The following is a 13249-nucleotide window of genomic DNA, read 5'->3' as shown; positions in this document are numbered from 1 at the left end:
TGGGTATTAAATTAAAGAGCTGTGTATGCTGTGGTGAAGGACTTGGTTTCACGGAGTGTTTGCAGTAGCGGAGACACCATGGAGCATAAAAGAAGCCACCATCACATTTCTCCTTCTAGAATACATAAGTTAAGAGCCATCTAAAAGAATCTGTAATTGGTCCCCTATCGTGTGCTACTTTTGAACAACGCTGTAAGTCCGAAGGTTGCTTATTGGGAATTTTGCTCTTTGAGGAAGAACGAAAACTATATCATGAATCCATTCACTGAGAACTGGAAATGATGTGTGTTCTCACCTCTGTGACCTTAGGAAAGGGAGATGAGGTTGAGAGGCGGGAAAGAGATGTGGAGACTGTGCAGGCCCAGTCAGCATGGCTGGTGTGAAGAGAAATGTTTGCAATGATTGGTGGGGGGAGCAATCAGGAGCACGTGGAAGCTGCTCCCTGGGATCTGGCATGTCCCTCCTTTGTTTGGATGAAGAAGCAGGATCTCAGAAGGGAATGACTGTGTGGGATATCTAGAAACAGGCCACTGGGGACCATTGGCAGAGACATGGTGGAATGTACTACCTGACACGGGCCTGAGAGCTGGGTGACTACAACTCCATCAGCAATTCTTAGAGGGACTGAAAGCTCTGGGTCTTTCCTTAGTTCTTCAGGTAACAAGCGAACCCCATGGATCTTGCACCATGGCCCTGTCCTATGTTGCAGGAAAGGTCCCTGTAGAACATATCTGGATATTTCCCATCACCATTTAGTGCGAAGCTGGAAGCAATGTGATTTTGGTGAAGAAATGGTTGTGGCATTTCCTTATTTAAACTTTTTTTTTTTTTTAAAAAAAATATGTACTTATTTGAGGAGACATGTTAGTGCAGCTGTTGGGGAGGTCTGGGAACACCTTGCTGGAGTTGGTTCTCTCCATGTGGTTTTCCACCATGTGGGTCCCAGGGAGCAAACACAGTTGTCAGGCTAGGCAGCAAGGGCCTTGACGTGCTGAGTCATCTTGCTGGCCTAGATATGGCATTTCTCATACCCATGTGTGACAGAGTTACACCTCTACCCACTGCGTCTTCCAGCCACTCGGAGCCACTTTGGGAACTTGTGATTCCCGGCGTCAGTCTATGTTCTTCTTACTCCTGGGAAAGAGGAAGTGATATGGAAAGTAAGAGGGAAGGTCCAATCCTTTCCAGAATCTTCTCCCTCATGGAAGTTACTCATCTCTTCTTTTCAAGTTCAAGTATAATGAACTTGAAAAGTATATACATTAAATATAATGAAAAGATGAAGGTGTATGGTAGAAATTATACCTATTAATAACCAAAAAAAGAATGAACTGTGTTCTTATAAGTTTGAATTGAACACTTACAATCTTCAGAAGGGAGTTTTAAGCTCTATTTTGGGTAGCAAAATCTTTTCTCAGAGGAACTTTGCCTTTATAAGTGGACAATCCAGGCACACCCTGTGCTCTATGACAGAACTCCCAAGTCCCTTTCCTACATATCATAGACATTTTCAGAAATATAACCCAAGAAGTGGGTGTAGATGTGGGAATAGGGCATCAGACACATGTCACAGGCTAGAGGAGAAGGCTATTTTAAGGAGAATATCCTTTCCCTTCCTGTTATTAGAGGTACTGGTACTGAGAAGCAGGTCTTGTCTGCAGGCTTGACTAATATCCCAATGGCACTCAGAGAAATTTTAATATTTTGTCCACTTATTAATCTATCAGTGAAAAGAACATCATAAGATATTCATTACTCTTAAATATAGAGGGCTGAAGAACCATAACCATCATTTAGTTCTATTTTCTAGGCACCTCATGTTCCTGGGCTTCATTTATTACTTGATAAATAATCTAATTTCTTCCTACCATGTGACAGTTCCATCCAAGACTCGGGACACAGCAGTAAGAAAACTGACCAATCACCTTCCCTCAAGAAAGATATATTCTAGAAAGGAGCCAGGGACAATAATTGGACTACTTTGTAATGTAAATTGTGTGAGTTGTAACAAGATGGGGTTTTTGTAGCTCTCTGGGTTAACTTGGCTTTCAGCGGTCTGTGCTTTGATGGTCCTGGTTATCAGCATTATTGGAAGTGATGGGCACAGAGCATTGTGTTAAAGGATTCTGTATTTGAGGCTTGTGCTGCAAGCATGTAACCAACTACACTCCAGGCACGGCCAGTGAGATCCAGAGCTCTCAGCCAACCTGGTCTCTATCCCGAGACCCAGTCTCAAAACAAACCCTAAAACAAAATAAAAAAAAATTTAATAAAAAAGAAAAAAGTGATGTCTAAGAAGATACTGAGAAGGATTTCTTAGCTTAGTAGACTGTGATATCTGAGGAATCCTCATTTTTGTAATGGGATGGAAAGCTGCAGTCTCCACTGTTAGATTATATATGCATTCCTCCTCTCTATCTCAGTGAGTGGCCATTATTTACTTGACCTATGGGCTTTACTTAGTGTGTTTCCTGCTTTTTCTACAGAAAACACTCATTCAAAGGCATTAACATACTTAATTTGAAAACTCTGCTTTTGTGCCCATCGACCATCACATTTAATTGCTTTCTTCTGCAGCAATGTTGTCCTTTCTCAGCTGCTCAACGCCGGCTCCTTCTTCTGCTGAGACACCCCTTTCTGGCTTTTGCTCCTTCTCCTCCTGACACACCCCTTTCTGGCTTTCCCCCAGGTACTTTGTTGAAGCTCTCATCAGGGGCTCAACTAACCTCTGCATTGCAGATCTGGAGTTAGTCTCCATTCAAAGATGGGTGCTCAGCTGTGCAGGGTCTTTCTTCCTTAGCAGTGTCCAGCACTGCGATGTCCTTCTTTCCCCTCGGGGATTCTCACTCCTTCCATACCCAGAGCCTTTGACTTCCATTTCCACCCATAATGCTTTAACATTCACCAAATGAAAGGCTCAGCTATTATGACTCACCCTCCTTGGAGGGCAGGCAGAGGCCAAGTAATTTGGTGATTTGATCAGACCTTGGACTTTCTCTTCCCTTCTTCTTCCCCAAGTTGAGGTCTGTCTTTTCCTCATAAAGATACAGCACTCTCCCCAGGAGGGCTTGGATCAGCCCCTGGCAGGTTATCCTGGCTCTACTTCAAGTCCTCAAGTAGCCTTTGGAAGTAAAGGGTGGGAGAGGTTTGCAGCAAGTCTTTCAAGCCGGATGTAGAATGCAGCTATGACAGGCTCTTACTCTGTGTAGAGCCCATTGGAATGGGCTGTTCCAGGTTAGCGTTCTCTCTAGAGGTGGAATTGAAGCTGAGCTTTGGGCTTTGAGTAAGCTCACAGGGAGGGCTGATGGGGCTCCCTCAGTCAGTAATTGGTGGTGAATTTCCGAGACTGTAAGCTGATCACTGGAGTGAAAGAGCGTTTGCCAATATAAATACTGTCCCGAAACACAGAGAGAAGCAAGGAAGGCTGGAAGCAGTTGACGAAACTTCCAAGGTAATTTCGGTTTGCAAACTGTTATTTCAGAAGCTTGTTATCACAGACTAGAATACTGAGGAAGGTCAGCCATGCACACGGGTGCACACTCTCCCGAGGCCATGGCAGCCAAAAGCCCAGGTAGTTCATCATCCACCCTATCCTACCTGGACATGGAAAGTAGCATCTCAGGGAATGTAACTGAACACTGCTGTTCTTGTAGTGGTATTAATTGTCCCAAGTATAAAAGGAATTTAGCATTGGAGGTGAGACGGTTTCAATAGATGATGATCAGTAGCATGCATACTTGATTAAGGGGGGGTCTTTGCTTTTTTCACTGCAGGATCTATAGGGATTAGACTAGGGACACATTCTGTAGATACTTTCTCAGTTAATTAGGGAATCTTCCATTGATCTGTCTGCTCCTGATTTGAAGTCCAGCACATTCCTTGTAGAATTGCAGACGAAGCAGTAGGTGGTGTCCAGATGACACAGCGTGGCTTCTCTTCGGGGATTTCTCTTTATCATCCAAGTGCTAACTCAAACGCTGTGGGAGGACAATTGGTAGAAGACAGTGAGATTTATGGCCAAAACTCTGCAGAAACTTGATAAGTGCTCTCTTCGGATGGCTTCCAAAAATCTAGTGGAATGTCATTTCATCTGGATCTGATTCACCTGGAGAGCAGACATCTGTCTTTTGTTTACAGAGAAAAATAAAGACAATTTGAACTTTGGCTCAGACCCAGTGCCCTGGAATTGGAGGGAGTTGATAGCACTATGGTCTCTAGAACAGGGCAGTGAGTGGGGTGTGGGGGATGGGCTGTGGTGTGTGCATCAAGATTATGGGCTGATTGTCACCTCTTACCAGCAGGGTGGCTTTGGGCCACGGCTATCTTAACCTCTTAGTGCTCTGGTTCTTCCATTTGTAAAGTACCATGTCTTCCAGGATATCAAAATGAGAATGCCTGCCTTGAATTTTTTCTAAAATTCAGTGTCCATAATCTTTTGTAAGTGGAAAAGCTTATGCGAGAAAAATTACAAATTCTACATACAAGAATCAAAGAGAAAATATTCTTTATACTTTAAATTTTAAAAAGTGATGCTGATAACAGGACTTTGAACTTCCTTTTTTATTATCTCTGTGTGTTCATTGTACATGATACTGTATTTCATAAGGACATGTTTATACAGGTATGCAATGTACATCGTGTGTACTCCTTCCTGCTCCCTCCTTCCATCTCCTCTACCCTCCCCATCCTGTAAGTCACTTTTGTTCCCTAGACAATTTGACCTTTGTTTTCCGATCAGAGATACATGCATTACTTTATGCATTAATATAAATTGTATAAAACACAAATGAGAGAAAATGTGCACTATTTGTCTTTTTGAGACCAACTTAAGTACAAATTTTCAAAGAAAGAACAAGAATAAGGATACAGTTTTCAGTGTCTTAAAACCAGGAAGATTTCCCCACCCCCTTCAAATGTGGTGCTGCCTAGAAGTCACCTTTTGCTGAATCAGCCAAGACAAGAGAGGGCAGTGACAAGGCAGCACCAGCAGGGCTGGCCTTCAAATTTGATTCAAGGTGGCCACATACAAGAAATGACTCACTCAAGTCATGATCACATGAGATCCTGAGATACACTCTAGGGCACTAGTTCATGTTGAACTTCCAGCTCCATTTCCTGAGGACTCATCAGAGCCATAGGTGAGGAATGTCACTGAGGCAGCTACTGAGAAGCACACGTGGCCTTTTATGCTCTGTGGTTTATACGGCAGAGAACCAATCTCACAGTCGGATACACACCCCTTTACAATTTTCTCTTCATTCCGGAGGGAGGATATTGCATAGACCAACTAGTGAATTCCTAATGTATTGTTTCATTTTTATGTCTGGTTTTTTGTGTGTCTATTAGGAGTCTATATTGTAGTTATAGGTGTTCAGGCAAGAACACTGTACACATTAGACATGTTGAGTACTTTGGCAGCTGAGATCCATAGATGTGATTGATTTGATTGATTCTGAAATTATAAGAGGCAATGAAAATCATGTTTTTATTATTGATATTGCAAAATTATCAAATCAGCTAGGACTTCATTTTCAGCCAGTCAAAATACTTGTTTTCTTGAGATCTTTGGGGGGGAAAACCCATTGATGTAGCATAATTTTTTATTCTTTTCGGCTATGTGATGATATATGGTCCCATTGGAGATTTATGTGGCTTTCCCCATCAAATATTAATTTAGAACCTTCTGAGTGCCAGCCCCTGAACTTGTGGGAACTGTGGTGGACAGGACTCCGCACCTGAAGCTCTCACTCTGTGCTTTTCTGCATTTCCATTTCCGAATCAAAGAGTTCCCCAGTTCACAGTTCCTGTTATTAAGTGCACAAGGGTCACATAATCAAGGAATATGCAGTACAGGAGGCCATGACCAGGCAACCATCCCTGTGACTAGGATGCACAGGAGCTTTGGCAAAGGGAGGGAGTGTTGATTTTATTTTCTATTAGTCTAAAACTGGCACATCCCCTCTCCCAACATATAGCATTTTCCCTGACTAGAGAACCACACACAATCACTGTATTTGTAAAATTCAGAATAAAGCAAGGTAACAAAATAAAAATTGCCCTTAGCCTTCTTACTAGGGGTAATTACAGTAGTTGATCTTGCTCTGTGACAAATTATAACATGCTTTTTAGAACCAATTTTTTTTTTTTTCATTTGAAGTACCTTGAACTTCTCCCCAGGATCTTGAGTATTTTCCATGCTGTGCTTTTTCAGTGACAATTACAGTATTCTTTACTATGGAGTTACCACATTTATTCAGGCAGTCCCTTCCTATTATAGAAGTACCTAGTCACAGACAAAGACAAGATGAATAGTCCTAAAGTAAAACTTGTCTGTGTTAATACTGATTTCCTTGGCATGCAGTCCAAGAAATAAGATGGTTGAGTCCACAGTTCTATGGTTTAAAGGGTGCCCCTTGCACATAAGGACACATGGAAGTTTATTTGTATCTGTTTTGTTGAACTGATTTACCTTTTTATTAATACAGGTAGTATTATTAGAAATATTACCTTTCTTGATAGTATTTCTGTCTTTCTATCTGAAATTTGTTGTATATTGTAATTTTCAAGTAGTCAAATAGTTGTTGAACTTTAAAAAAGAAGAATAAATCATAATAATAAGAGAAAAAAATAACTAAATGTAACTAACTGTTGACTGTCAGGAGAAAAAAAAGGAAAATAGTATTAATGCCTCGTCACAATCCTTGTGCCCAAACAAATGCTCTTGTTTTAACTGGCCTTTTTATTAAGGCAAGCCAATATGTTCAAATACAGGGCGCGGGGTCTCTGTGCCCATATTCCAGAGCACGTAAATTGTCTGTATCTGTCTTTGTTGGAACTGTCTCAGTACTGCGCACAGTAGCATTTTAAGAGAGAGTGGTTTGTTCAGTTAATAACACTCCACTTTCACATTGCTCGCAATTGTTAAGAAAAACCATTCCCATCTGGCATTTTCTCTACATAAATTGTGCAGTTGGTCGGGCTGCGCACTCTATTGTTCCCCGAACGCAAAAAACTCTTGTGCAAGCCCGCTGGTAAATTGTCCCCTGGCTGTTTCCAGCAAGCGTTGTTTGGGTAACTTCCAGGTACTTCTACCATAAGCGGTCCAAAATCCAAAGGAAAATTGGCGACAAATGATCGGGAAGGAACCTGGAAGCAAATCCGTCAAATCACTAAGAAAGTTTTTTTTTTTTCCTTTCAATTTTTTTATTTCTCTCCCCTAAGTTTAAAAGAATAAAGACATCCATTCTGATCTCCCCGCCCCGCTTTCTTTTCCAGCGCTCTGCGGAGGGGGTGAGAGCTTCCTGTGCCCGAATGGGGTCTGCATCCCTAAGAAACTGCAGTGTAACGGCTACAACGACTGCAATGATTGGAGTGACGAGGCTCACTGCAGTACGTGACCGACCGGGTGGGCCAGGGTTTGTCTGGGTGGGACGAGATTCTCTGCGGGTGCCGGGCGGGCATCTAAATCACTGCACTGTCCTAGGCTGACGGCCGGGTGGGCCCTACCCTGAGTAGATGACCATTGCTTTGTCTCCCCCAGAGCCACCATACTGGGGTTGTACCCCACTCCAAGTCATATGTTTATAAGGACCCCTGCAGCTAGATGTCCAAAGGAACAGCTCAGGGATTGAAACGTTTTTTTCCATAAAGTTGTCTGATGATTGGGAGGAGGGTTGGGGTTTATTTTGTTTGGGCGAGGCATTTTGTTTATGTTTTTAAAACTTTGTAAGTATAATGGTCAACTGTTTAAAGGAGATTTTTTTTTTTAAATAGGGAAACTTTTGATATTAATGATTCTTAACATTTACGGCTTAGCGAATCCTAAGCTTCTTGCTGGCGTTTGCTTCACTTGAACTGGAGGGCTAGTCAGTGGTGCTGAGGGTTTTATACCCTCTCGTCAATAGACACCCTCCCATACGCTCAGTTTAATTGATTTGGTCATTCTGACTCAATTAGCCAGCGGTTTGTCCAATACAGATTCAGATTTCAGGTTGTTTTGCACTTACTGAGAAGAAGGGAAACACTAACCTTGAGAATTGCACTACACTTTCCACACTCAGAGAAGAGCTGAGCAGTTAGTTTGAATAGATGTATGATTAATCGCAGTCGGCAGGAGCAGAGTTATATTTCCTTCCTGGGAGACTCCCCCAGCTTTTTGTAAGAAGTTGAGACTGCCACCTTGGTTGAGAGAGTCCTCTGCTCTGTTTACTGGGTGCCAACCCCTTTCCCTGTGGGAAGGGCTAGGATGCTTATTTGGTGGAATTTGGGGCAGGTTGCATATGGTGGTATCGGAGCATTGTTCACCAAAGTGTGGTTTCATAGTACTCGAGTTTTTAAAAAATGACTGAGTGAAAAAAATAAATGGTGAGGATAGGCTCTGTGTCACCTTCTTAGAGGGTTTTAGCACATCTTGATATATTAAAGGTCTGAGAAATGTTGCAGTTTAAGTCAATTTTGCTTGAGTCAATGTGTCTTCCAACTTTTTCTCCTGTGAACTCTCACCCTTATTTATTTGTACATTTATTTATTTTATATATTCTCTAACACTTGGTAGAAATTAAGTTATGCTACATATATTTTGAAAACTGTTATTTTCAGTAAAACATTGATTTTTTTTATAACATGGAATTTTCAGGAAAGTCTATGCACACAGATTAACATGTAAGACATTTTTGTAGGTTATGTAGTTACACTGAAGACTATTGAAATGTTAGCAGAAAATACTGTGCAAAATGACCATGGTAGAGAATTCTGAAAGGTTCAATTGGATTATGTCCATTTTATGGGAATGCAGTAGAATCTCTTTTATCTCCTGCTGTGGCTAGCACTGGGGCATAATTCAAGGTCAGCGCGTGCTTTTACCCCTGTGGTGGGCCAGAGCTGGCTTCATCGTTTGTTCTCTGTGGTGCTGAGCACTGATTGTTCTGTCAATACAGTCAGAGCTTCCTGCGGAAGTTTTTTAAATGGAATTTGAGGGAGTCAGTTTTCCTAGTTACCAACTGAATGAGAGGGTAGTACCATTCTGGAAGGTACCTAGCAATGTCCAGGGAACAGTTTATTAAATAAGATGGCCAGTAGCTTTCTTTGTACTCATACGTCAGAATGACGTGGTCTGGCCCACTGAGAAAATATATCCCTTTAGCAAATGCCCTTATGAAAACTCCTAGTGAGACATACATAAAGTCTGGCGTGCTTTCATTTCTGACCATCTGAAGTCACCTCCTTCTATGCTTGAGCATTCAATGTGTGCAGCATTTCAACAGAAGCTTTTGGTGAATGGTCCTATACTCCTGTGGTTACTGCCCTGCGGTGAGAACCATGTGTGTCTGAAGTAACAGTGTGCAAATCAGAAGGCCACCACAACCCCAGGTACTGAGGAGGAGAGAAGCATGGCTGAACATCCCCTGTGAGACACAGACGAAAACACCCAGCTCAATAGTCTAGCAGGCAGAGGAGACGATGGCCAGACAAGAGGGCAAGTTAAGAAGTCCCCTTGCGCTGAACTAGTTTTCTTTGACAAAGCAAGTTAGGTAGTTTGTGTAGCTGATTGAGTTGTTAAATGCAACAAAAGCAAGGGAAAGGACTTACTTGTGCTAAATTATCCAGAAGCTCTGCCAGAAGCATTTGCCTAGAGGATTTGATTAAACCGTCAGTTCAGGAGGGACTATGTACCCCTTTCTTTTGTTCAAATGTGGCAGAGGCTTGGGGCAATGAAGAAGTCTACCAGTGATCAGAGTGATGGATGTGCCTGCCGTCTGTTGTGAAAGGTTCCAAATGCAGCGTGTTTTCTGTCATAAGTGTTGACTTTGCATTGGCCTTATGCATACAAGTTCAGACTTGATGAATTACATGGTAGTCTCATCACTCACATGACAAGAAAATGTTTTGCTCTGGTTGCTCTAGTATGCCCTGGGTGGTAGCTGACCATCACAGCATGCCCTGGGTGCTAACTGGCCATCACAGCATGCTCTGGGTGCTAACTGGCCATCACAGCATGCTCTGGGTGCTAACTGGCCATCACAGCATGCCCTGGGTGCTAACTGGCCATCACAGCATGCTCTGGGTGCTAACTGGCCATCACAGCATGCCCTGGGTGCTAACTGGCCATCACAGCATCACAAGTACTTCTGACTGCTTACCGCACCCCTTCTCCCAAATAATTTTGTCTTGTCTATCAACCTATTCTTAAGGATTTATTGAGTGAGATTATTCCCAACAACCTGGAACAATCTGTTTCACAACAGAAAAGCATTTTTGGAAAATTAGGAAGACTTAAGAATTTTCTCATTCTGCTATTCAAGGCAGACTGTGTCTATAACCTGGGATTTCCTTAGCATGGGCTGTAGCACGGATCTTAAAAGTTCTTATTAATGAAAACAAACCTGGAGCTGGGTATTGGGGTGAATGCTGGAAGATCAGAGAAGCAGAACAAGCCACGGCCACCTCACTTTTCCAGTTCCTCAGCTGATCCTGTTTCCTCAGACTGGATGCCTCTCAGCCTAACTGTGCTGCTCAAAAGCCTAAAAGCTTAACCAGGCCTAGTTCCTTGTCCTCATGCCTTAAAATACCTTTCTGTTTCTTGCCATCACTTCCTGGGATTAAAGGCTCTTGTTACCATACCTGGCTGTTTCCAGTGTGGCTTTGAACTCACAGAGATCCAGATGGATCTCTGCCTCTGGATGCTAGGATTAAAGGCATGTGTGCCACCATTTTCTGGTCTCTATATCTAGTGGCTGTTCTGTTCTCTGACCCCAGATAAGTTTATTAGGGTACACAATATTTTGGGGGAACACAGTATCACCACAATGGGCTCATTGCAATAGCATTTTCAGGTAGCACCATCCACCCCCATGTCCTCCCACACACACACCTGATTTGCTTGGTCTGGAGATGAGATTTTTGCATAGCTGCCCAGGTAATCCAAGATGTAGCCTCTGGACCAGAAGTAGCTCATCTCTTTTGTTGCCAGTGTCCTGTAAACTTTTGAGTGGGTGAGCATCTCTGGGAACAGTTGGTGCAGGGGCTAGTGGTTGCATATATTGGCACACAGGAGGTGTTTATAGGTATGTATTGCTTTAAAGCTCCAAAGAGCTGGCTTAGCAGTAAGGAGTACTCATTGTTCTTAAAGAGGACACAGATTTGATTCCCAGCACCTAATGGTGGCTTACAACTATTATTACTCCAGTCTCAGGGGATTTGATGCCTTTTTCTGAATTCCAAGGGAGCCAAACATGCATATGGTGCACAGACACATATGTAGGCCAACCACTCATGCACATAAAATAAAATAAGCAAACCTAAAACCAGAAACAAGCGCCAAAGAAAAGGGTTCCTGTTCTTTGGTTCCAAAATTTCTCCCATTCCACAATGAATCAGGCCTGACCCTGTTGGCTTCCAGGGTCAGCTGGGATTGGGCTCATTCACAGTGGTGTGACTGTATACTCTTTGGCACATGAAATCAATCAAATACTTTTGGAAACCATTTGCTCTGAACTTTGGGTAAAATTGGCGAGCCAATTATTATTTTCTTTTTTGAAGAGAGTGGCTACTTGATTGTGAGAAGTGACATACAATATCGTGATCGATATTGTATGTGCTGAGCTGGCTGCCTGTTTTCCTGTACTTACCATTCTTGTTTCTGTGAACTTGGGCACAACAACTCTACCTCTCTTTGCCTTCATTTCTTCATGAGCAAAGTGGAAACAAAACTATGTCTAGAATTGAATCGTTGGATATAAACCTATAGAGCCATGCCACAACTCTCCAAGAATGCTGAGGTTCGTGGCTATGGTGGTGCTTGTAACTATAGGTAGGGTAGTCTCTGCCACCTCCATTGTGTTATTCATGACTGAGACAAGTACCCTAGAGAAACAATTTAAAAGGAGGAAGGATTTTATGTGGATGGGTGGGGCATGTTTCGTTTGGATGTTGGTTTCTTGGCTCATTGTCTCCGGTGACAGCACATGACTGGCTGGCTTCTGGGCCGGAGATGAGGCAGAGTACCATGGTGCAAGGGCACAGTGCAGCATGGTGCTTCTTCTTGTGGTGGCCAAGAAGGAGATAATGGGGATGTGCATGCCCACCACCATCATGTCTCTGCTAACCTATTTTCTAGAAACCTTTTTTTGTACAATAAGGATGCATGTAAATACTAGAAAGCATTCCATCAGGATAATAAAAGTGTCTCATTTGACAACTAAGGAAAGAACCTCAAATGTTTGCAAAATTCACTGAGCATAGTGGCTCTGTGAAAATACCGACTCAGCTAAACAGTCACAGATTCTTTCAGTGAATTTCAGCCATCTGTGAACCATGTTGTAGAAACCCAGTGAGTAGATATGTTGCATCTTGATTTCCTTCTCCACAGTACTTTTAGTCTAATCAGGGGAATAATACACAACGTATTATTTGAATCTTTTTCTTCTTTTTTTGTTAATTAAATTGTCGTTGACATTTTTCTACATGTATAAAACACATTCTAATTCCTATCACCTTCGACCCCCGTCAACCACCTCTTCCCTACAAGTACCCCTTTCACATTACTGACTTTTTGCTTTGTTTTGTTACCCACTGAGTTTAACTGGTGCCATCTGTGTGACCATGAGTTTGGGACGATGCATCAGAGAGCTCGGTGAGGTCACCATCGAGAACGCAACTGAAGACAGTGACTTCCACCCTTCCAGAACCTTTGTCAGGGAGAGGTGAACCCTGTGATCCCCTCCCTCATTCACAAGTGACTGTTGACAGGCCCAGTGTAGGCAGTGAGTTTAAGACAGCACTTGCTGCATCATGCCCAGATGGCATGCCATAGCTTTCCCAGACACCATTAAACCTTCATGATTAAATCAGATGCTAACTAGGACATTTCAAATATGTTTTTGAAAACAGTAATACAAGAAATGATATAACACCAAACAAGATGGTAGAAATGTAGTGACACTAAGTCCCATGATCAGAAAACAGGGCGCTACGAACTAGGGTATGCAGAGAGGTGGGTGGGAAAGGGAGGATTTAAGCTAGGCCTGTCCCTGCAATTATCTGCCAGGACAGTGGGTCTCAACCCTGCAGGTGACATTTTTCAACATGTGAGATGTTTCTCACTGCTGCAGCTGTGAGCATCAGGAATGCTGCCAATGTCTAGTGGTTTTCAGTCAAGGACACTGTTAAACATCTGTTCCCATGCAACAGTGAATTACTCCATCTAAGATGCCAGTAGTATGGCAGGAGTGCCCTCCTCCAAAGGCAGAGG

At 42.7% G+C, this 13249-nt stretch overlaps 1 protein-coding gene across 2 annotated transcripts in view; it reads left to right on the top strand.

The window, feature by feature from the left end:
* The window catches only part of Corin (corin, serine peptidase), a 218938-nt gene that overhangs the window by 132797 nt on the left and 72892 nt on the right, over positions 1–13249 (top strand). For both annotated transcript variants that reach the window (XM_042257503.2, XM_006979681.4), the window contains exon 6: positions 7276–7389. In XM_042257503.2, coding sequence (XP_042113437.1) covers positions 7276–7389 — 114 coding nt within the window. The remainder of the gene's footprint in view (positions 1–7275; positions 7390–13249) is intronic.

The sequence above is a fragment of the Peromyscus maniculatus genome, chromosome 10, assembly GCF_049852395.1.
Source record: "Peromyscus maniculatus bairdii isolate BWxNUB_F1_BW_parent chromosome 10, HU_Pman_BW_mat_3.1, whole genome shotgun sequence".
NCBI classification, from domain to species: domain Eukaryota; kingdom Metazoa; phylum Chordata; class Mammalia; order Rodentia; family Cricetidae; genus Peromyscus; species Peromyscus maniculatus.
This window is presented reverse-complemented; position numbering and strand designations above follow the sequence as displayed.